Raw genomic sequence first — 26,527 nt, forward strand, 5'->3', positions numbered from 1 at the left:
AATGCAGTTGTGTATGCCTTGAGACTGTAGTAGAAGTAAGGCTGGGTCTCAGCTGCTCTCTGTGATTGACTGGATATTTTTAGCTCAGTTCTTAGAGCATAGATTGCCTTATGTGCGCCAGCCATTGATTTTGCTCTATTATTCTTGTGTTTTGGCTAGGTTTGAGGAGAAGGAAAAATTACAATGGATTGTTAGAGCCTTTATTGAATAGGTGTCTAGAGAAACTTGTTTCTATACAAAGAGATTGTCACCAGGGACAAGGAAATATTGAAGTTTGAAGGGATTGCCTTTTAATACCTTGAGTGTGTCAGAGCTACATTTAGGTGAAGGATGGAGCTTTGAGGTGAAAGGTCTCAGGAGGAAAAGAAAAGCTAAAAAAATAAAAGTCAGAGAGAATGGAGACCATTGTTATGTCTATTGAACCAAAATCATGAGCTTCAAATGCTTCCATGCTTCTCTTCCGACAGGGCCTACAAAGTGATATTTAAAAGTTTATGAACCATTTTGAAATTTCAATATTTTTGCATAAATTTGACCTAAAACAGATTTTTTTCCCCTAGTCCAATTGGTATAATTTTTGTTTGTCAATCACTCCAGAAGAGTGGTGTTGAAATGCCTCCACATTTGCACGATTTGCCTGGCAGTGAACTGGTGGAGACCAAATTCTTTGGATATAGTTTTGTAACCTTTTCCAGCCTGGTGAACATCAACAACTATTTTCAGAACCCTTCGGAATCTCCTTTGTTCTGGGCCATGACATAGTTCCTCGTACCTGGTTGTGAAGATCAAGAACTCTCTAAATAGAGTTGGACCTCCCATATTCACACCTGATTATGTCTGATTGAAACAGCTAACTCAATTTAACCTTTCAAATGAACTACTGATCCTTAGAGCTTCACATACTTTTTACATACAAGTATTGGCAGCTTTGAATCATTTCCCTCAATAATTGAACAACTATAATGTCTCTGACTGATTTCTTTAATTGGGTTCTTTTTATCAAATTTTAGAACTTGTGTCAAAAACAGATCATGTTTTAGGTCATCTTTATGCAGTAATATCAAAAATTAAAGGGGTTTATCAACTTTTAAGCACCACTGTAATTACCTGGAGGACCCTCTAAGATTTTTCCCTTTTTCCTCACTGTTGTGGTAAGATTGTTTGTTTGTAAAATTTATCGGCCGCCCATCTTTCCTCATGGTAACTCTTGTTATTCTTTAAGGGCTGCATTGTGCTTTTGGAGTTGTTTCCCTTAAGAAACAAAAAATGTGCTGGAACTCTAGTTTTTCTGGAGCAGTAGTTCACTTTCCCTAGTTATTTATACTGGGAGTTCTAGTCCAACACATCTGGAATACATCAATTTGAGGAAGACTACTCTAACATATGTCTTTGTGGCCAAGAGAGTTTCCTATTTATTATTTATGTTATTTAATTAAATCCCCCCTCCTCCTCACTTCTTTTCAGCTTGAAAACTATCCAAAGCATCTAAAATTCAGCCAATGAAATCAATGCTGTTTCTGCCCACATTCTTAACCATTGAAAATGATATGACATAGAAGATGAGGGAAAGCAGAGGAACGTTTTGTTTTTAAAAAAAACAATGGAGCCAACTCTTAAATCACATTTTTTTTAATAACATCCAGTTGAAAAATATCTCAGGAAAAAGTGGTTCAGAATCTTTTATTGCCACCTGCTACAATTTCTCTTTTCACTTAAGGTGTAACTCTTTTTTTGGGGGGGGGAGGAGAGGAATTTGTAATTCTGTTTAATGTAACATTGGAAGAAGCCATTTTTAATTTGAAATATTATGCTAAAAGGTGATTGGAGGAGACTCTATTTCCGTGAGCAGACACAGACTTTAAAATGTCTGTCTGTCACCAATAACTCCACCCTCTCTTTTTTTCCCCTCTCTGAAAAAGAAAAGAACCATCAGAATTATTTTCAGGAAGTCTCAAGCCTCCTGAGACTAGGAAACAGTGGGAATGTATTTCTAAGAACAAAGAATTGTTAAATTTTGAATCTCCATAATGTTATATTATATGTGAATGTAGGAAATACAAAACTAATGTATTCTGAGAAAACTGGCTGAGTCTGCAGCATTATTCCCAAATGGAAATAGTAGTAGTTAAATGAGAATATTAGTAGCAAGCATTTTATTTTGTTTATTGTAGAATTTTTGTTAGACATGTATTTAAAGTGAATAAACATAATCAGATAGTAGTAGTCACATTTTTCCATGTATTTAAATGCCAATAATCTGGAGATAAACTCAGAAAACCTAATTATAGTAAAAAAAAACAAAAAAAAAAAAAACAAAACCTAAAACTCCATGATTTTTTTAAAAAAGTGGTAGCAATGCCCTAATTCACCATTGGTGAATTAGGGCACCAATCCTGGCCTATTTAAATTTGCTTTCAAAGTGACCAGGAAAAAGAAGAGTTTTGATTTTTTTTGTAAAATGATAATTCTTCCTTTTTACCCCATTTGCTCTAAAATATGCCTGGACTATATTTTATGTTATTGTATTTTTAGTTATAAAATCACTCAGTTTCTCAATTACTTATATATTAGCAATATATGTCTCCTTAAGATATAACAGGTAGAAAATAATCTGTTTGCCTCTGGCCTGAAAAATAAGTCTAACACTGTAGGTAATTTCTCAAAAAGCTCTAATTGCAGCTAAGTGATTCAGTTTCTGTAAAGCAGTGCTTTTATATGTTGTCCTTGCACTACTGCATGTTGTCCTTTTCAGCCTCAAGAAACACGTATGATATCAAGATGTGAGATGGAGGCTGTACATGTGTGAATAAATACTGTACTCCCCCCCCCATATACCATATATGCATATGAAACCTCTTTCATCTAGCAGTTCTAAGACAAGGTTTCTCTACTGCTTTTAGCAATGAGGAAATGATGTGCAGCATGGATTGACCAAATTCACTGTTTCATAACAAGATCAAGCTTTTGTAAATCCAAAGGTTGTAGTAAGGCATTTGTCCTCACATATCCTCTTTCTCAGCTTCATTAGACAAAAGTGTAGCAGCATGGTTGGCAAATGCAGAAAAGGTCTCTCAAAGTTTGCATACCACAAATTGCTCATCTCTGTTTAAAGCTTGCTTAGAAATACCTTTGTTTTTCTAGGGCTTTCATTTGTAGCTTCTCCTCCACGGAGAGCCTTAGGGGATTGGTGTGATATTGCCTGTTTATATTTTTACATTTTATTGATCACATTTTCATGCTGTTAAACTGTTTTTAAAATAATAATAATAATAAACTGTTGATCACATACTCAGCTGCTGTAAAAAAATCGCGCAGACTGATTATAAATTGCGGCACAATTCAGTAGCACAAATGATCCATTGGAATTTGTGCAAAAATTTTAATATTAAAACAGCAACAAACTGGTGGGAACATCAGCCTGAAAAAGTCACCGAAAATCAGATGGTCAAGATCTTGTGGGATTTCCGTATACAAACCGACAAAATACTGGCGCATAATACATCAGACATCACACTGGTTGAGAAAAATAAGGTCACAATCATAGACATCGCAATACCAGGTGATAGCAGGGTCGCCGAGAAGGAACATGAAAAAATCGCAAGATACCAGGACTTAAAAATCGAAATTCAACGACTATGGCACAAACCAGCAGTGGTAATTCCAGTGGTAATTGGAACACTGGGTGCTATTCCAAAAGCACTGGAATTACATTTAAAACAGTTAAAAATCACCATCAGTCAAATGCAAAAAGCCGCACTGCTTGGATCTGCACGCATATTACGAAAATACGTTATGACGTCCTAGGCCCCTGGGTGGGGCCCGACTAGTAACCAATGCCAAATCCGGCGAAACAACTGGCCGCTGTGATACAATTGTACAACAACAACAATGATAATAATAATAACAATAATAACAACAATAACCATAATAAATCTAAATAATATAAATAAAATAAATAAAATAATAATATAATATAAATAAAATAGATATAATATAAATAATATACATATAATATAAATAATATAAAGTAATATAAATAAAATAAATAATAATAATAATAAAGCCCCACTGAACTTAAATCAATACTCAACATAGTTCAACTGTTCAGCAGTGACATCAAAATGAACTTTGGGCTTGAAAAATGGGCTATATTAACCATGCGGTGAGGAAAAATGGAAAAAAAACCAGAAGGAATAGAACTGGAAAATGGAAATATAGTGAAAGCGTTAGCAAAGGATGATGGTTACAAGTACCTAGGCATATTAGAAGCAGATAACATCTTGAATGGAAAAGTCAAAGAGTCAATGCAAAAGGAATGCATCAGGAGGGTCCCCAACATATTAAAATCAAAACTGAATGCTGGAAACATAATTAAAACCATTAATACATGGGCAGTTCCAGTGATACGCTACTCAGCTAGAATCATCAACTGGACTTTGGCTGAACTGGAAAACTTGGACTGAAAACATGCAAACATTTGAATATGTACCACACATTACATCCACGAAGTGACATCAACAGGTTCTATCTGCCAAGAAAAATAAGGGGCAGGCAGCTGTTGCAAATCAATCAAACTATAGAAGAAGAAAAATGAAGTTTGAATGATTATGTGAACCAAAGTACAGAAAAATTGCTGCAGGCTGTGAAAACGGAGAACAGCATAAAAACAATAGAAACAAAGGCAGAATATAAGGAAAAACAGCTGGATGACAGATTAAATAGATGGAAAATCAAAGCTTTGCATGGACAGCACTTGAAAAACATTGAAGGAAAATGTGATGACAACTTGACATGGACATGGCTTAAGATGGGAACTATCAAGAAAGAAACGGAAGGTTTAATACTGGCTGCTGAAGAACAAGCACTACAAACTAATGCCATGAAAGCGAAGATACAAAAATCCACTGACAACCCAAACTGCCAACTTTACAATAACAAAGTCGAAACTGTTTTACATTTAATATGTGAATGCAGCAAAATCACACAAACTGATTACAAAGCTAGACACGACCAAGTTGCTAAATTAATCCACTGGTCATTGTGTAAAAATATGATTTACCTGTATCCAGAAGATCATGGGAACATAAAGTGTAATATGTATGTATGTATGCACACGCACGCGCGCGCGCGCGCACACACACACACACACACATACATACATACATATATTTAGAGTTACAACCCCCAGTATGCCCAAATATGGGAGGAAGTTCACTACTTCCATTCTCTGTCCATCGGCTCATCACAAGAGACCATCCAGACAGAAACCCACTGTCTAACTCTAAATAGATGCCTATCACCCCAGCTCAGCTGATAAGGAGTCGAACTCTGTGGTTAACACATCTGCCTAAGATGCAATACAGCACAGGTTCGAATAGCTTGAAATAGATCTATACTAGTCTCCCTTTATTTATTTATCAGCACAAATATAACACACACACACACACACACACACACACACACACACACACAGAGAGTTGCATGAATGCAAGTGTATTATTTGCCATGAAGTAATCAAGAATTTTGTAGACAGGTGCTATACATCGCAAAACTCACTATTATTCTTTCTCTCCCTCCCCACCCCCTTTCCTTCATAGTACGAAGTCTCTGGTGAGGAGCATCTTTATTCTGATTTCCCCGAGATTGATTTGTCTCCGCTGGATACCAGTGACTTTGACTCAGCCAATTGCTTCAGCGAGTTCCAGTGGTGGTGTGAGCACTCCGAAACAGAATCCAGTCAGTACAGCACAGACGACTCTGAGCTCTTTCAGGTATCCTATTATCAAGGGATCCCCTGTTACAGAGGGGAACCTGCTGTGCAGCACGGTTTTCTCCTTCCTTTAAGAAGTGTGTCACTCTGGGATCCCAGAGTGCATTCAGCTCCTGAAAACCTTGGGTGTATGCAAAAATTGCAACCAAATTGTAATTTCAAATGTGACAGGAGAGGAGAGAGAATGATTAAATACAAGGGAAGGAATCATGTTAACTGTATTTACTTTAATCTTGATTGAGTTAAACAGCCATTCTGAGTTGCTGTGTACCCCTGCAGGAAAGCTGCCAAGGGCAAAACTGCAAGCCATCCTTACTTAACAACTGCACTTTGGGACCAGCAACTGTGTTGCTAAGCAGTGCAGTTGTAAAGTAAAACATCACAAGCAGTGGTGGGATTCAATTTTTTTTACTACCGGTTCTATGGGCGTGGCTTGGTGAGCGTGGTGTTGCTTGGTGGGCATGGCAGAGAAGGATACTGTAAAATCTCCATTTCCTTCTGATCAGCTGGGACTCGGGAGGCAGAGAATAGATGGGGGCAGGGCCAGTCAGAGATGGTATTTACCTGTTCTCCAAAATACTCAAAATTTCCTCTATCGGTTCTCTAGAACTGGTCAGAACCTGCTGAATACCACCTCTAATTACAAGACCATTCCTGGCTTAACGGATATTTGTGTAGTGACCTTTTCAAGTTACAATGGCATTGAAAAAGTTACTTATGACTAGTTCTCAGACTTTCAACCATTGCAGCTTCCCTGTGTGGTCACGTGTCCAAAATTCAGACATTTGGCAACCAGCATGTATTTATGACGGTTGCAGCAACCAGGGTCATGCGATCACCATTTGCAATTTTCCCAGATGGCTCCCAATAAGAAAAATCAATAAGGGGATGTTGGATTTCCTTAACTTTATGAGTCACTTAAAAACTGCAGTGCTTCACTTAATAATCATAGCAAAGAAAGGTAGAGTAAATCATAGGGTGGAGATGCCTGTTTCGATCAAGGGCATGGGAGATGTGTAGAAAACTGGAAGGGAATATCAAATGGGGGCTAAGAAATTAAAAAGGATCTTGGTGTACATCTTTTTTCTGAACAGAGCTCCATGCCCTTTGTAAAGAAAGTACACATTCTAAGATATAATTTTGGATCCAGTATTGCCACGTGAATTTCACATTTTGCATTTTTGTATGGGCTCCTTTATTTCAAAACTCATTAAGGGCTTGCTATATCAACTTCCTTCTTTGTTAAGAGCATCAGGTGATGCCTTTGGTTAGAGAAATAGAGGACAGACTTCCTTGAAAGAGATTGGGCTTCAGATCATGCCTCTAAGGGCAAATCTGACTTGCACTAACCATGTCTACGTTTGAGTACCACGTTAATGAGAATATACAGTATAATGTTATAATGTTATCACACTGTATATGTAATTACATGCTTATATATATATAACTGTATAAACCCAGCTGTTTTAGGAATTCTTGCAAAAAGAATCACTCAACCAAATTTAAGGAAAAGAAATTCCCTTATCTGTCTATATATAGCTCACTCCTAGCTTAGTTATGCATCTCTTTTAACAGGACCACCTGGAATACTCTACTTAATAGCTTCATAAGCCTATTAATTCCTTATTTTGGAGCCTGTTTTTTTCCCCTTCCTTAGAACAGTATGAGGAAAATGAGGAAAAGAGGCTGTGGATAGGGAGGGGATCCAGGCTATTAATATGTATTTTCTGCACATGATTAGTGCTCCATTAATTTGCACTTGGTTTCTAAATGGAGCAAGTGTAGTAAAGCTAATGAGGAAGTGGAATAGTAGGAGAGGGTTACTGAGCCAATCCTCTTGTGATCTATTATTGAAGGGAAATTACAGGATGGTGCCTGGTGCATCCAGCTTTTTTTTTTTTTTAAGATGATGGATTATTCTTCTGTAGGTGGGAGCACTAAAGGAGAAGGATGCAGAGAAGGCTGGTGCAGGGGAAGCATAAGTTATATGACTCGAGAATGTTAATTTCCATCCTGCAGAAAGCTGCTTTATTTGATTCCCCAGCTTCAGCATCACCTTTACATCTCTGTGCATGTGGATATTTATAGATGAGGCTCTCTGTGTGTTGCTTCCACAGTACTTTCTAAATATATGTTGTCCCATTATACAAATAATGAGTTAAGACGTGGTGCTGGGTGGATGGAGCAATGAGCCAGTGAAGATTAAAACCATATTACATACCTAGCCTTATGAGAGGGGTTTTGTTTTGTTTTTTTTTGTTTTGCACAACCCATTGCTTCCCTTTCCTTTCTGGGTTTTCACAAAGTGGTGCAATATTTCACATTTGGATACATTTTATTCACACTACAATTAGTACCCTTATAATCAGGGCATGTTGTAAGTAATTGCAATAGGAGTCAAATGAAAAGTAATGCTTCTAACCACCAAAACATAAGTTTAGTTTAAAAAGTAATATATGAAATGGAAATAATCCCTGAAATGAGCTATTTTGTTACCTTATATTAACTTCTTCACATAATCACCACTGTTTACATTGCTGCCACTGATAAGCAAGCTTGATAAAGCCATCATGAAAGAACTCAACATGTTTTCTCTTCCCTCAAGCTCTCTGAGTCACCACATGCCCACAAAAGTGTTTCTTAAATTTTTGGAAAAGATAGAAGTTGTATGACACCATCTTGGACTGTATGCCAGATGGTATAAGATGGTAAGATTCACAATTGCCTCTTGGCTGGTGAGGCTAATGTTGTCATGTTGCAGCAAATTTTTTTGACTGTGCTTCAAAATTCTGTTTCAAAGCTTTGAATGTTGCAATGTAGCACTACAAGTTAATAGTGGTGTAGGTTCAAGGAAATCCTATGTGAATAGCTCCATTTGCCAGATCTTGACTTTTGAAAGTTTTTTTACATAGGTGAACTTTTCTGATAATATATATTGTATAGATTGATTATTCATTTCTGGATCATAATAATGAGCCCCATTTTTGTCAGATATCAAGGTGTGAAGAAATTCCTCACTTTCATTCATGTAGCATGACAACAACTGCTGGCAAATTTCAACTCTTAAGCTTTCTCAACCATAAGCCTGTGAGGAACCTACCTTGCTCAAACTTTCTGATTTTGAAGAATATCAATAATTGGACCTCACACATTCCTATGAAATGTCAAGCTTGACAGCCATTTCCCTTTGAATGATATTCTAATTATCCTTAATTAGTTAATCAAACTTTCTCATCTGAAACTTGATTGCTGGCACAAGTTGTCCACTTTGTGCATGATACTCTCATCAGCTCTTTCTAGTTCACCATATTTACAGTATATTTTTTTACCCAATGATGCATTTTATGCCTTTATTTGATTCAGTTTTTGATGCCATACAGCTCCAACTGACTGGGCAGATCACAAATTATTTTTTAAAAAAACCCACCACAAAACAAGTTAAGAATTTAGTAAAGAATATATCTTCCTTACAAGATAATTATAAGATGCAATCCAGAGAGTACATAATAAATATGAATTGAATGAAATCCATCCACCCTTTCCTCAAGGCCAGGGCAAATTATCAGTACTCATGCCAGCACAGTCATCAATATAAACAATCTGCATTTGCTGATCAATTTCAGTTGGAGGGGCTCTTTCAGCAGACAAATATTCAGTCATGATGAAAGTACACTGAGTATTTAATACAAGATTCCATTTCATGAATAAATAGCAAGATAACCTTTTCTCACGGCAACTTTCCACCGAGTGAAAACAGCAGATGCTAAAGAACACATCACAACTTCTAACATGTCAGTGTTGCCATCTATTGGTGACCTACAACTTTGGAGGCATTACTTTTCATTTGCCCCTCCTACCTTCAGTTTTCCTGTGGATAAATCCTATATAGTTTAATGTGTTGAGAGAACATCAAAATGTGTCATTCAACTTAGTAAACATAATAAAGAGGTTGAATATTTAGTATACAAGTTTATATGGTTTCCCAACTCACACAGAGGTGACTCCGGGTGACTCATAACATTAAAATCCTCACCCCATGGCAGCAACAACACAATCAAACCAACTATTTATTTATTAAACCAATTTATAAGGCTATCTACTCCCCTAAGGAAAAGTGTTGGAATTAAAAGGAAATCTCTCCATTACCAAACATAATTCAAAGACCTGGGAATAGGGAACATATTTCCTGCTAAACCGAGTGAGTGCAGTGGCCAAACCATGCCATGTCTATGATTGCCTGACAGGCCATTGGGGAAGAATTTTAGTGATGGAATGAAGCCTTGCCAGTACTCTCCCGATGTAAAAACTTTGGAAACGCTGGACATTTTCTGATGAGAATTGATGGGTCTTTATGTTCCCCAAATAGGATTATCAGTTAGTATAATTTTATGATCTACTGACTGGATTTGGGGCTGGCAAAGTTAAGTGTTCTATGGAAACAGTATATTAAAGCTGTAGTCAAACTCATTGCCAAACTGTTTCCCTTGAGCCAGGCTTCTGTTAGGTATTCACTAGTTCCATGCAAGTGATATGTGGTTTTACCCTCTTGCCAGCTCTCCCTGGTGCCATACTGTCCATGATAGAAGTGATGCCTATTTCTCCACGTGAAAACTAAGCCAGAGAATAAAATAAAAGCAGAATTCCTGATTCCCCTTTGCTACTTCACCATATTTTTAGCCTGCAAAGGGTTAATCATACAGCACAGTAATTTTTGCTCAGTAACAACATGGAAAGGCTGTTTCTTTCTTTTCCAGGTACATCATCAATTTTTACAAATAGCAATGAGAACATTACTGACACCCGTCAGCTCAGTCTTTTTGGGGAGGGGGGGAGTGAGGAGGAGATACTTCTGCTGCTGTTGTAAGAGCCGTTCCTGGATTCTACTATATAACTATAGCATCTAGAGAGGGTTTTTTTTGTATTTTTTTTTAATGGAGGTTCAAGAGGGAGTTTTAATCAGCCCTTTTCAGGGAATAGCAATTCTAAAATGCATTAAATAAAACAGCATAGAAATGTGGTAATTGGAGCCCTTCTGGTTACTGCTGAGTGTAATTACAGTAGGAGGCCTGACCAGCTGCAATGAAGCTTATCCAAGCAACCTCTAACTGATCTGCTGCAGAAGCTTAACTGTATGAGCAAACAAGGGTTTGCAATTTTAATTTCCTGAAATGGCTGAAAGTTGTGGAGGAATGAATGAACAACCCACAGTCCCACAACATAGATACCAATGGCAAGAACAACAGTCTTGCTCTGGATAAGTGCAACAAAGCTGGTCTGGATAAGAGCAGAGAAAAAGAATATTAAATTGGCATATTAACACAATAGTGCAAATACATGGGTGCTGCTCATGAAAAGATGATTCACTCATTAATATTCAGAGTGCATGCCACAGTTTCAAGTCCCCAGACCTTGCCAATTACCAGAACATGTCTAACCATGGGCAGAAGCTTTGTCTCGCCCCACCAGAATCTTCCAGGTAGGTTTTCCTGCTTTATGCTGACAGGAAAGGTGGTTACTTACCCTTACAACATACAATCTTAGCTTATCTTGCTTTGTTCAGAATCCCACTCAATCCATCTTTGGTTTGACTTAATAAGAGCCTAACCTAGCAGGATGTTGCAAACGGACTTAGCAGGATGTGTGTAAAGCTAATATTATTGCTATTTATTTCCTACAATAAAAGAATCTATTTATACGCTGATTCCCCTGTAACAATTTTTACAGGGATGGGGGTATTTTCACTTCCTAGGATAGAGCCTCCTAGAAGTAACTGAAAAGAGGCATGTTAAATTAAAGAGTGTGGGGGAAGTGCTTACGTTTGGGCAAGTTGTGTTGCATACTGTAAAAGAGTTATTTAATGTACATACTGCTTTTATACGGCATAAAGAAAATGGCAGAAAAAACATTTGATTGCTTGCATAAAGGACTTTGTCCTAGTTCAAAAGGTGAGGTGTATTAATGGATACATATCAACATGTCTTTAGTTCTTTTCTGTTCCTTCTTTTAATATAAATATCACCTTAGATTTCAGGACCTGCCTGGCTAGTTGTACTATAACTGCTCATTCATTAAGAACTTTCAGAGACATAGTGCCTTCACTTTGCCGCTTTATGTTGTTGTTCTAAAAACTCCAGAATGACTGACAGACCATCATTGCAGGATATGTATTTTCCACCCAGGAAAATATAAACAGAGCAAGCCTTTGTGTTTCATACAGACTGAATGCATAGAACACCATGAAAAGTATCCTGTTGATGTCCTATATAAAGAGGTATTTTGCTAATATTAGAAGGAAAATATCTTCTCAAATAATACTGCATTCTTGGTGCTGTATTGTGTAACATGACTTGGGGGAGGGGTGGCCTTAATGACTTCACTATTATGGAGTAATTAATGGCTGCAGATAGCCCAAAGATATGCTTAGAGTCACTGAAGACTTTCTACTTCTTTAAATACAAACTACATTTTTAAATATCTGAAAAACAGTTCATATGTTTGGGCTTGAGAAAGACCCACAGGTGATTGTACAATATCTACAGTATTATTGTAAAAGTATGATATCTATACAGTACATAGTTTGTTGAAAACAATCCTATATCAGCCTATAATAAATAAATAAATGTACTTATCAGCAAGAAGATTGTACAGTAAATGCAACTACCTTGCATATAAATTTGAATTAATAACATCAGTGGGAAACACTATGCTATGTATTTGTATTAGGTCTAACTGGATTAGACTAGGGTATCTAATGTTTTAGACAGCTAAGATTTCCCGTGTGTGTGTGTGTGTGTGTGTGTGTGTGTGTGTGTGTGTGTGTGTCAGTGTCAGTGTCAGTGTGTGCTATATCAGTGCTTCCAGCATTCAGGTTTCAACACTTAATGTGTTATGTCTCTAGAGCATTCTTTCCATTACTAGCCTGGTAGGCTGAGGGTCAACTACATATAACTTGAACATGTGATTATCAGCTATGTCCAAATCAGGATCAGAACAAAGGTTAGTGTAGAATTGTTCATTCTTTCCTCTTCTGCAGCTCCATCTGAGAATGCAGGAAAAAGGGCTCGCTCTGCAATTTACATTGTCCAAAATTATAAATTAATTTGTTTGATTTGATAATGAATGAGATAACAGCAGAGGCTGAGAATCTGAATAGGGTATAGAAGTTGACTAAAGCAAGTGCATTTCTCATGGTAAATCTGGGTCTGGATCTGATTTGAGTATTTGCTTATATTTGGTATAATATTGTTATTTGTTGTGTTTTTAAACAAACTTACTATCTAAGCATGACTCACACATAGTGAATTTAATCACAGTTGACTCCGTTAACCCATTTTCATGTTTGTACAACACACTGAATTTTAAACATCAAACAGTCTGGAGTTTTTACCCCAGGCTAAGCTAAAATGTAATTGGCTAGATCTCAGGGCGTCATGTGAGCACAGCTATAGCTTTAAAGGTAGTATAGGCATTACATGCAAGGGTGGAATGTATTGTACTTGGACTCTCTTTAAATTCCCTTTGTGGCCATAGACCAACACCATGGATCCCCAATACTTAACTCAATACTTCAAATCAGAACATTTATTCAAGCCTTTATGGATTCCCCCAGAGGCCCATGGACCACAGGTTGAGAACCATTTCATTAAGCATTGAAATGTTAGCTAGGTATTGCAACATGACAAGGGAATCATGTCATAAGGAATCATGTCATATGAGGTTAGATACAGTATTGCTTACTAACTTCCAGTTCAATAACACTCCATAATATAATTAAAGAGCTCCAGAATTTTTAATTGCTTTGGGTAACTTCATTTTTTCTAAGATCTACCAGGTCCTGATCAGATATATCTTATACAGCTATTATATTTGGATAGCCACTATGCAGCAACAAAGATGTGGGGAAAATTCTAATTCATTATCTTCCATGGATTGTTCAGATTTTAAAGGCCCAGATATGGCAATCCTAGTATCCTGAGCTCATCTTGATTGGAAATTCAGATTTACCAGTCCTTTTCTTGACCTGCATGAATTCTAAGTAATTTCTGGTGGAGATTCGTGGAAGTTGCTGCCTAGTGCTGCATTCATGTGTCACATTACTTCAGTTGTATTTGAATACTTTCTTAATTTTCCCATTGAAAGTTGGAGTTAAAGTGCCTGACTTTGACTGGATTTTGTGCATTGATTTAAAATGAGTACTTTAGCAGTTTCCAATTTTATTGCTATATGAAAGATTTTCCCAGAAGTGAAAAATATTACCACATTTCAGTACTATCTAGCTACAAAGGCTAGAAGACTGGAGGACCCTTACATCTTCTCTTCTCTTCCCTTCCCTTCCCTTCCCTTCCATTATATTACATTACATTACTACTCTACTCTATTACAATTTGTAATATTTTAATATAAATGAGGAGAAATAGTAGCAGATTGAGATGCCACCAATTAATTGAAGGGTAATGTTTTATTTTATATCAAAAAGATATTAATCTAATCTTAAGAAATTTTAATTAGGAAATGTCCATTGTGTTTGATGAGATTTAATGCTAATTAAATTGCTTAGGACAGCATAAGTTTTTTTTAATATTTTCAAAAATGATAACATTTAATGTTTTATAGATAGACCATAAATTTTTACTCCTAATGTTCTCTGATTAATGCATGACTTTGGGATCTTATCTGGGGTTTAATAAACTGGAATAGATCACACTTGTTGCCTATACATCATATATTTTGTGTTCTGAATCCCAAGAATTGTGGTAGCTATCTGGAATAAGAAACTTCAACACAGCTACTCTTTTAATTCAAACTGAGTTATGGTTGACTCTGTCAAATCCTGACAATACTAGGAACCCTGTTTCTACAGGTGTTATTCCATTAAATCTATGATTTGGCGTGTCCTATTATTGTTATATTTTGGGCTAGTGTCAGCAGGATTGTAAATACATTGTGTGATCAATCACTGTCTATCAAAGATGTATATATTCTTCTTGGCTCTATCCCCAGTTTTGGGTATGTATTAAAATATCAAGAATTGTGATTGGGGCAAGGAAGGGTTTGGCTATAAGAATGACTATACAACACTGTAAATAGAACTCTCCTGAATTATAGTAATGGTTGTTGATATGCTATGTTTGTCAGCATTTGAATCATTTTATTTGTTTTTGTTTTTTTATTGGACTAAAGGCCAAAGAAAACTTTAGAGCCGTATGATCAAACTTTCTATTTACCGTTAGGCATGTATTGAATATAAATATACTATGGTATTATCAGTTTCTCTGCCTGCTTTTAAAAGAATATAAAGGCATCTGGCTACTCTGTTGTGTAAATAACTAGAATACGATTACAAGTGTGTTTGTATCTTGTCAGAAACACTCTGTTTGGGAAACATCTCTTCTTAATTTCTGTTTTTCTCCTATGTCCTTCTGACTCTTTCCAGCAGATTATCGACAGTGAGAATGAAGCTTTGCTGGCAGCTCTCACTGAGACACTGGATGACATTCAGGAAGAAGACATGGGTCTGGCTGTCTTCAAAAATATGGACGAGGGGGACATGCCCAACAGCGGCTACACCTCACCCATCCCCTCTCCCAATCCTGCTGCACCAGTCACGAGGGGGCCTCCTGTGGCCCAAGAGGTTGATGAGCTGTCTCTAGTAAGAACCACTTCCTACTGTTTAAGGTGGATTTGGATGCGCCTCTGATAATCCGGCTGCATGGGTATGATAGGAAGCAAAGGTCTGAATTTTTTCATTATAGGCTTACAGTTATAACAGTACAAAAGCGTTGTATCTATTATTGTATGCGTATACATGTTCCACATTGTTGCTCTCATTTGATCTGCTCCGTAGAAATCTACATCGGGAAGAATATGATTAGGATAGAAAAAAAAAAAGACATAGAGCAGGCTAGTGCATGAAAGCACATAAGCACATCATAATACATCTGGTCCTTCATTTAACGACTGGTTGCTTAACCATTTGAAATCACCACTGGTGCAGAACACGTGCTTTACACCCCACAAAACAGTTCTGTACATCATAAAATGTGCCACACACCCTACACTTCATATCACATGACCCCCATTTTGGCTGCTTGACAACCGGATTGCCCTTACAAGCAGTTGCACTGTCCCCTAATCACGTGACTACAATTTGCAATGTTTTCTGCTGGTTTTCTGGCATTTTGTGCTGGTTTCCGGCAAGCCCTTTCAGAAAAATGGGTTTGCACTTACGGTCATGGCATGAATGACTGTTGATTCACTTAACGACTGCAGTGATTTGCTTAATGACCGCCACATAAAATGTTGTAAAATTGTGTCTTGTCACATGGGTACCTTAACTTATAACTGGAAATCTGGTCCCAATTGTGATTGTAAGTCAAGGGCCACCTATATTCATTTCAAATACTATCACTAGGGATGCCCACTGTTCAACGTTTTGTCTCATCTCTTACATTTTTCTTTATGTTACACTTTCATGTCTGTTAAGGAGATGTACATGATTTTGTAAATTGTGACTTTTTTTTGCATGAGTAGTCATGATATAGGGCAAGCTGCTATGCAGCATTTTCTCTAAAACCACCTGTTCTATTACAGTAATTTAATAAATTGTTCTGAGATTTCAGAGTCTCAGCTGATAGTTGCCTCTGGCCAATCTTAGCTGGTCTTGGAAACCAAATGAGATAAAAATTGAGCTAATTAGTACTTGGATGAGAGATCATCAAATATCACTGGGAAATACAAGATATTACACTGCTGTTGCATGGTTGTCTATGTAGTCATTAGAAATTGAGTTTAACTCTTTAGCTCAGGTATCATCATTTCCAAGGGTCTTGAAATTTGGTCCTGTAAAGGAACTTGTTTCCCCAAGAAAAACTGACCTTTGTGAGAAATTTTGTGTTCTTATTTGAGGCACGCACTCTAGTTCTCCCTTGAGTTAGCAGAATAATCTGCAGTTGATTTTCTGTGGTTTCTATTCCTCAGTACATGGTATTATTAATCAACCAGCAGGTGAGAGCAAAGAAAATAATATTATGGATGACAGCCTCTCTGATAATAGAAAATACTGCTGTTTATAATCCAGGTTTCACTTAACAAGGAAAGATCATTATGGAACTCTGAAACTTCAATGCTCCATAATGTCCTTTCCCAAAATATGGTTTTACACGACAGGAGCATTCTTCATTTCAAGCAGAACCTTTGCACAGGATACCAGAAACATAGCTGTGTAGATTCTTGCCTCTTGTCCATCCATACTACTTCCCTGTTATCTACCATTATTGAATGTCATGATTTCTAAAAGTGTTATAGTGGCATCTAGTGGTAAGAAGTACACATTTTCATGTCACAAACGTCTACATCTGCCTGTGTATGTCTCTACATATCACTCACTCACACATACACACGAACACACACAGACACACATAGTACAAATCTTTGTGTGTGTATGTACGTATGTATACATACATACATACATACACACACACACACACAAACACACACGTGATGTATACGTTGCTAAATTGAGGAAATAACTAATATTTTGTCATTGTAAAAAGTTTACAACTAGAGGATCAAATTAGTATTGCACGACATTGTATTAAAAAAACTTTAAAAATTTTGGTTATGGGAACTAATTGAATAGTTGTCATTTGCTTAATTGTTGAGAGTTTTGAGTTTCTGGACAATCCTTAAAAAGTTGTTTTTGCTGCCATATTCCCACCAGAGTCAATGGTTGGTTAATATTCCCATTTTGCCTTCAGTGAGAGAGTAGGAAATGTGAATTTCTATTTTTTAAAAACAGACATATTCTGGGCATTTAATCAGAAAAGAAATATTATCAATTATTTAAAAATAATATTTTACTCGGATTTTACTCGGATTTGGAATATATCTGTTTTACAGACATCATTAAACCCACCTAAAACTAAGAAAGAAAATGTTTCTTCAGATTGCTTCATGAGCTGTTGAATTAATTAATTGAAACTCTTGTTAGAATGTTACATCCAATTGATTTCTTTGGCAGGAGCTTATGCCTACTTCCTGATTCATACTAAAATTAGTATCTGAAAATAAATCACAAATTAGGATAAATGGGAAAGAGAATATTCCAAATTTTCAGAAACCAATTTAATACTGCCAGCCATGTCTGGAAACCTACCAGCAGCCTTTTTAAACCTGGTCTCTCTGAATGTGGGAACAGCACCTTTTCACAAACTGCTATTGAACGTGCTTTTTTCTCTCTTTGCAACTTAAAAATGGAATCACAAATTTGAAATTTTCATACTGAAAAATATTCATTTTTCAACCTCAATTTCTACTTCTTTGTCTCTAGACTGAAGAAAATAATATGCTACATACTTGTAATTAGCTTAACCTAGCTAGTATTTTAAGGTACCATGAGGTCACTATTGAAATATAATCCTACCCTAACCACTATGGCTAACCCATAGCATACCCATCCTATGTTGTTGTTTTGGAAAGAACTTCCAAAAGATTTTGGAAGCTTTTTTGGAAAGGACTTGCAGGGTATTTTGAAATCATGACTTTTAGTAACTTTCAAAGTACTAGGAGAATCTGCCTTTCTTGTAAAGCAGGTGTGGGGGACTATGGTCCTTTTATGACTTATGACAAATCTGGGAGTTGAAGTCCACAAGTCATAAAAGAGTTACATTTCCCCACCCTGTTATAAAGAGTAATTTTCAATTTTGGCAGTTAAGCTATTTCCAAAAAGTTGCAGAATGTTTAAATTATCAACATTTTTTCAGGGCTTATTGAGATAATATATAATTCCTACCTTTATCCAATTATGCGAAATAAATTTTATTTCTTCCACCCATTAATGAAATCTTGCTGTGCTTTTAAATTATTATTACAGTATATACACAAAAATGTGAAATCACTGTTGCCAGGTCTTTTAGCTGGTTTCAGTCTCCATATGCACCGAGTTCTTCCTAAGAATTTGGGATACCATAATGTATCGGAGTTACTATTTCTTTATTATTTTCATGGGATGACAAGTCAGACTAACTGCAGCAATAAATTCAGGATTTTTTTTTTTAAAGCTTGGCTTTGCCAAGTTATTGCTGGTCTTCAGTCCTCCTGTGATGCATCTTCCTCATGAGCTTGATTCATGAGATTCTTTATCTTTTTTTGGGGGGGGGGCATTGTTAAAGAAAATGATGAAATTCTACTCATGTTCAGGGGAAGGGGACTTCTTTATTCTCTGTCACTTTCTATAATGGGGAATATCCATGGAACCATTCCAAATCTTTGAGAATTATATGGAAGAAATAAGATGCTCTTTACTAATGAAAGATGTCTCCTAAACATAGTAACTCGGCTACCATGCTTCTTCTATCCTCTTATCTTTCCTTGACAGCCATGAGTATGATTTTGATATTTGATTTTGATATTTTGATTTTTATATTCTTCCTAATGTATGAAGAAAGGGAGGGTCTGTATGAATAATGATAAAATAATTCTGTGGTGGGGGGAGATAGGCTGTTAAAATAAAATAACTAACACTGTGGTTTTTAGTTTTTGGATCTCTACTTCACTTATCCTATGATTGTGTTTAAGTATGGGAATTTAAGGAACTTAAAAAGAAATGACTACTGTTCATTTATGTAGGAATTTCGACTCTTTCTTTCACCATTTCCCTTTCTAGCTAAAGAAGTTGCTTCTCTCACCATCCAATGTGCCTCCAAGCTATGAGGTTCAAAGAGAGGGGAATATATGCCGTCAAGGACCTTCTAAATCCAGACCTCAGCGGTCGTGTGCAAAGGTATTGTTCTTCTTGGCAACTACAGCTTTACATAACAGTGGACTATGTTTATGTGAGATGAAATTTTTGTCAGGAATATTACACAGTTTTCATATGTTCAGATCACTAGCTTAGCATTAATTGCGCTTATTGGCAGTGACTCTCCAGGTGATGTAGTCAGTTTTTCCTCTTTATTGCCTCTTTACTTCTGCCACTCAGAGCTCCTATGAAGGTTGAGTAGTTGTTCTTTCTGTATTTATAGCTCTCCTTCCCCTACGTTTCTTCTCACAGGCAAACCATCACAGCAACCATTTGCTTATTTCTTTCAAAATCTTTTAAGAATGGTGCTGGGAATGTTATTCTGCAAGATAGTACATCTCCTTCTGTTTGATCCACCTGAAGAGTAAGGCATTAGAAAGGCAGACTTTGGATAAGCCATGCCAAAAAGATAGAACTTGGATCCTTCTGCATATAACGGATTTGTCATTTATTATGAATACAATGTACAAACTGATGGAATCATCCAGTTGTTAAAGCCAATTGTTTAAAATCACACAATAAGCCTTTAAAAGTTTTTTCACTTGGATGAAGGAAATTGTGCAGTGTATTAAATAAATGAATTTGGATTGCATACGGAAAGATAAGGAACATGGGAGACAGAGCGTAATGAAGTTTGGAATGGGGATAGATATTAAGCCTTCTGTGCTTAATGTCATGTTTATTATATATGTCACATGGACAGAAAATTGACTGAAGAATCTCTGCAATCTATGCCTTACCATACTTCTGAAATCTTTAAAAGAAGCTTTTTAAAAATAATATTTTTCCTCTTGTTTTTCCTGCTAGCTCTTTTTGAGAATCTTCTGGGCTCTACTCTTGATTTCTGAATCAGTTTAATGTATCTTAACAGCTTATATTGTTCAGGATTTTCTGTTTCCTGATATAGGCGAGTAGATAGATAAGAAACAAAGATAAGGGCTTGTTCAAAGTAAATTTCTTTCTCTCCTGTATTGTGCACAGATGATCAAAGGTCTTTGAGGAAATCTGGAAAAGCATTAAAGCATTAATCCTGATACTGGTTTGTCCATATTTCCAAAGACTTACAACACAATGCAGTTCAAGAAATAATACAATCTGTTTCCCCCACCCCCAAAGATAATGTTTCTTTTTATTTTCTTATTATTTTGTTAAAGTATAGAAAATTGGCTGACATAGTAGTATAGAAAAAGAGCTTGAAAGAATCCTATAATTAAGGATACTCCCACTCTAATCCAGTCTCAATGTCTTAGGTATATTAAGCTGGTTTTTTTTGCATAGATTACATTCATCTATACAAATACCTCTTTTATGAGCAAAAATATTGAATATGGATGTTTAAGTGTACTTCTCGTTAAGATTACATATATTTCTGACTTTTTCTTGATATTCTTTTGAGTTGCTTTCATTTTTATTGATCGTTTCAATTAAAATGAACTCAAAAGAGTGGCTAGAATTACCAAAAGTATATGGAATTTCACAGACTGGAAATTAGCACTCATGGTACAGGGGTTACTTGCTGGGTTAATGTGATTCTCCCTCTAGCTTATATCTTTGTAGCTGCTGAAATTGGTATGTATATATGAAGCTGAGCTGCAACTACTGAATTATGCATCACAGCTAAATGATTTGTTTCTTACCATTGCCATCATGTCTGGGCAACTTGAGATACTTGCTTACACACACATGTGCACACACATAAACACACGTGTGTGTGTGCTGTTAAAAGCAAAGGTTGATGCTAGGCACGTTGCCTTTTATTTTTAACCATAGTCCCAGACAAACCCAAAGTCCCCTAGCAATGCTATCGCACCCCTGCTGATCCACCTTTCAGGCAGTATATTTATGCACACATCTTTCACTGCTTTAATTTTCTAGAAATGAAAGTAAAGGAACTTTTCCCCTTCAGCAAGACTCTTCCCACATCACAACTGTGATTCTACTCCCCTCCATTTTACGCAGCCACTTATGCCATCCAAATTGCAGGATTGGAACTTGTGCAATGAAAACGGTGAAAGGGAAAGAACTCCCATGGCTTGGCACTTTATCAGCTGTGCCCAGTATCAAAAGGCAAAGAGGAAAATGAAAAGAAGCCAACCTGTGATGTAAAATGCTATGGAACTAAGCCTGTGATGAAAGATAACAGATTCCTGCAGCGAAGGATGGATAATGACCTAATCTCTTCTCTGATTCCGGGGGGGAAAAATCACCTTAGGGATCAGAATGAAAGTCCAGCCCATACTGTGCATAAATGCTTATAAAAACTATACTTTTCAAATATAACTAACAGGTTCAAAACACTATAACACACAAATGTGGAAAGAAGGGAAGACTGTTATACCCAGTAACAAAAGAAACAATATATAGATGCAAAAGCAATTCTTAAGGGCCTTCTATTATGTCTTTCTTTCTATATTAGTCCTTTAAACCCATATTTATGGATGTGAAATCAAATCTCTCTATATATCTGGTACTTAATAAATGACTTCAAACAGAATAGAATGCCAAAGCTTCAGTAGAAATCATTTGAAAATTCCAGCCAGGCCAAACACATTGAGTTGATTAGAGCAATGGTTGTTATAGGCGTATTTGAATAAAACAACATGCCCAATAAAATACAACTCTTACACAATTAAGTGCAGTTAAGAAACAAGATAATTTTCCACTGTGCTTATAGAGTCTAGGCAAAAACAGCTTATATGATTAAATCTCTGGAGCTATCAATTACATTTGTTGGTTCTAATATGATGGTTATATAGGTTTGATGCAGGTTATATAGCTAATATAGGTACTGTAGGTGAAATTCAAGTACTAGTACAAAAGGGCAGATATAGTTGCCATTACTGAAACTTGGTGGGATGAAATTCAAGACTAGAATGTGGTGTTGGAAGGATATAAACTGCTCAAAAGAAATAGACCTAACAAAAGAGGAGGTGGTATTGCATTATTTATGAGAGATCAGTACTTCCCTACAGAAATGCATAAAATCAAGGATGAAAGCCTCCTAGAATGCATATGGGTTAATATATAAGGAAAAAAAGAATGACATTACCATAGGTGTATACTACAGGCCATACAACCAAACAGAAGAAATACATGAACTTTTTGCCAGTCACTTAACAAATTTATGTAGAAAAAAACCAAAGTAGTCGGGGGTGGGGGTGGGGGTGGGGGTGGGGGGCTGAAATGAACTGGGAGACAAACTCTGCACCAAGTGGAAAATTGAATAGGTTCCTGATCCTTCTAGCTAACAACTTAGTCAACAAAAAATAAAGAGGGAACTAGAGGGGCAACTCTGTGATACGTTTACACTTGTTATTTGCTTGTGCAAGCTGCACTTTCCCTCTGTTCCTCTTTGACACTTGTTTTATGGATCAGAAATCAATATTCCTCTTTTTATTATGAAGACCCCCCCTGACCAAGATGGTGAAAATTTGTTATTGTTATTTCAAGCATAAACCAAAGTCATTTGCACAATAATTTGCACAATATTATATAAAACATAACATCTCGGTGGGAATAGAAGCCAAATTTAGAGAAATAATAAGCAGCCACCAGAAAATCAGATTCTGCAAATTCTCTGGAAATAGAATAGAGCATAATGATTCTGTCTGTTAAATTACTTGTTTTTGAATTAAAGCCAGAACCTTCTGTCATTCAAGTCATAGAGAAATGGCACTGAGAATGATTCTTCCATTGTTTTATTACCTAATATGAATCTATGGCATTTGATATGGATGGTTGGTAAAATAACCCTCACACAATGTTATCTTACTGGTTTGTCAGCAATTAAATAGAGTTAAATTAAGTATTTCAATTAAGTATGATATAATTAAGTCTTGAAACAGCTATTTTAGTGATGTGAAATATGTAAGGATTCGAATGATCTTTGCTGTAATATGCTTAACCACCTAAAACAAAGAAATAGATAAATTTTGGATGTAGCTTAATTTCCTTTTTTCTTTGCTTTTGAAGGTGGAAAGTGTCCATGACAGAAAGACAACTTTTCCCCAGGCTCAGAGTCGGAACTGCACTGAGCTTCATAAACATCTTACTACGACCACCACCACTAGACACTGCCCGCACAGAAAAAACAGTGGGCCACTAGACATGTGTCATGCCGACAACATTACCACTTGCTCTGTACCCCAGAGACATTACATCCAAAACGAAGAAGATAGCAATTTAAGTAAAGATGCATCGAATTGCAGGAACAGTGTAACGCCTCCTCTCTCTTCCTCCGAGAAAGGCACTGGAGACAAGGAACTTCATGCTGCAGTGGAGCTTATCCACTACATGCATACTTATTGCCTTCCTCCAAGAAAGATGCCCACCATTCACCCCGGTGAGGGGAAATACCAGCCTTTTCATAGCCCCTCCAAAAGAGCAAAGTCGGATCCCCCCATGCAGCAGTCTCCACTCTGTGGGAATGACAATTGCCCATCCAGCCCTTGGCATTTCTCCATGCACTGCAAACAATCCCGAACTCCCCTTTCTGAATTTTCCATCCTGAAAGAACTGCTTGCCAGAGAACTCCCATGTGATGTGAGTAAGCCATATCGATTAGCAAAACCTGTCTACGCCTCCTTGGCCAGGTCACAGCTTCACAAGTCTTCAAGAACTTCGCCTCACAATACCGGCAGGGAATCTACAGATGGATATAATAAGCCCACCAACAAAATAATACCCGAAATGAAAACTGAGCTGAGACAGAGTCTCAAAGTAGAGCCTGAGGCTGAAAAAGGAAGTGCAGAAGAGGATGGTGCAAAACAAGGGATCCCCATGGGTCAGGGATCCTACGGGAAGTCAAACCGCAAGACGGACACCTCTATTTATGCAGTGCGCCGCTCTAAAAGACTCAACCCTGAGCTCAGTGTTTGGCAGTCTTTCCTTGATAAACCTCCCTCAGAACCTACCGTGTCCTCAGCGGCCACAGGAAATGCATTCACTTCAATAGAGCCTGCCCTCTGCTCATCTTTGCAAAACTTTGATACAGAAGCACCAGCAGCGGAAGTAGAAGTGAGCGGCGCTGATGAGATGGACGGGGGATTCCAGAGTTTCCCAATGGAATTGCAGACCCCTTCACCAGAAAGTTCCAGGGAAAATGACACTTATGCAGCAAATGAGAGTCAGTGCTTCACCCCCTGCCATCAAACAGGTATGTAGAAAAGGAGAGCTCAGTCATTCTCCTGCATTTCCACATTTCTGGAAGAGAAAAAGATTGTGCCTGGTGTGATATGGTCCCATATCTTCCTAGTTCAGTGTTTTTCAACCTTGGCTACTTGAAGATGTCTGGACTTCGCTGGCTGGGGAATTCTGGGAGTTGAAGTCCAGACATCTTCAAGTAGCCAAGGTTGAGAAATACTGTCCTAGTTTGTCTGAATATCTTAAATACTGTTGAAGAGAAATTTCTTTCCCTAAACAAGATACATAGATAATTTCCTATAAAACTGTATATTGAAAAAGTTGCAGCAAAGAAAAGGTTTGGTTTTAATTGAATTGACCCAGGTCTGACAAGAAATAGATTATAGAAGCCCAGTATGCTTCATGTGAGTCACACATTGAGGGAGAAACATGAAGCTTCTGAACTGTTGTGTTCCAATTGTGTCATAATTCATCCACTCAGGACTCAGTCATATAGGGTAGGAAAAATATTCTTCCTATGTCTGTTGCTAAATTAAGGACAGACACGGGGAAAACTGAATCAGATTACTATTTCAGCATTGAGAGAGATGATTTATTCTTTTCCATATGATGTTTCCCAAAGCTCCTCTCCTCTCTATTAATCATAGAATGGCAACCAGACAATAAAATTCAGTGTGGTGTGGTGGATCATTTCAATATGAAAAACTGCATGAAAGAAGAATTAATCTCCTCTCCTTCATCTCCAATACAATTCATCTACTCTGGTCTGGTTTCAAGTTTACAAAATAGAAGATAAACCACGTATCTTCCATGGCTCACCTCATTTGACCATAATCTGCTTTCTCTCTTACTAATCCAGTTTATGGACAGAGATATGGCCAGTTGAATCACTCTGCTTTTCTCTGTTCTTTGTTTCAGAAGCACCACGGTGTCTGTCATTGCCCTTGGCACAAACGTAAGTGCAATACCCGAAATATATCTTGTGAAAGGATGATCTCTCTAAGTGTCAGAAGCCAGAAAAATCTGGCAAATGGCAGTCTCAGAATTTTGCAATCCTGATAACCAAGCTGTGTGTTCAATACTGTCTGGTTGATAACTATCCTTAAATTAAGCTGCTTGTGCACTAAGAGGACTTCTGGTGCAGGAGCTTAATGTCAAAATAATCCACTACTGGGTAAGAACTTCATAGTGCAGCTAAAGATTTTATAGAAAGGGATGTGCAACTCATACACACACACACACACACACGCACACACACCCACACATCACTTACTCCATGATTAAAGCCACATCAAACTTAGGATGTTCACCACAGGTTGCATATTATTATAAGGTTCCATCATTGCTAGACGGTTCCTATGTTAGGGAGATTTTAAGGGGAGGAAATGCATGGACAAATAGACATTAACCTGACAGTGACATGTCAATGTTTATACAAAACTGTATTCATGTATATTTCAGTAACCAAAGCTAAGGAAGAATGAGATGTTTGGATAGATGAAGACCAAACAATGAAGAATTTAAATTATATAAGATGGCTTCATAGTGAGGCAGTTTTCTTTATGCAGAAAATCTCTGCTTTCAGAAACTTGTCCGTTGGTGTGCCAAAAGGCTTTATTGTGGAGACTAGATGTTAACTAGAATGAACCTGAAAGTACAGTATAACTTGCTTTCTTCTAGTTCTTCATGAGGATTACATTAGCTGTGAAAAAACTGTGCTACGTTAGTTATAGAATCTTTGTTATGGTGCAAATATTTATTTGCAGGAATGCCTTTGGGGTTTGTTTGCTTGGAGATCAGTGGAAGTTTTTTTTTGT

The 26,527-nt window shown here is 37.0% G+C and overlaps 1 protein-coding gene across 4 annotated transcripts in view; it reads left to right on the top strand.

Moving 5' to 3' along the window:
- PPARGC1B (PPARG coactivator 1 beta) overlaps nucleotides 1-26,527 on the top strand; it is a 124,200-nt gene that overhangs the window by 83,303 nt on the left and 14,370 nt on the right. For 2 of the 4 annotated variants that reach the window (XM_087709642.1, XM_087709644.1), the window contains exons 2-6: nucleotides 5,598-5,771; nucleotides 15,204-15,419; nucleotides 19,434-19,550; nucleotides 23,541-24,723; nucleotides 25,629-25,665. In XM_087709642.1, the coding sequence (XP_087565768.1) occupies nucleotides 5,598-5,771; nucleotides 15,204-15,419; nucleotides 19,434-19,550; nucleotides 23,541-24,723; nucleotides 25,629-25,665 (1,727 nt within the window). The remainder of the gene's footprint in view (nucleotides 1-5,597; nucleotides 5,772-15,203; nucleotides 15,420-19,433; nucleotides 19,551-23,540; nucleotides 24,724-25,628; nucleotides 25,666-26,527) is intronic. The other 2 variants (XM_087709643.1, XM_087709645.1) reach the window with 1 other exon arrangement.

This window comes from Thamnophis sirtalis, unplaced genomic scaffold (assembly GCF_051295495.1).
Source record: "Thamnophis sirtalis isolate CommonGarterSnake01/CBP01778 unplaced genomic scaffold, rThaSir2_p1.2 scaffold_3, whole genome shotgun sequence".
Lineage (NCBI taxonomy): Eukaryota > Metazoa > Chordata > Lepidosauria > Squamata > Natricidae > Thamnophis > Thamnophis sirtalis.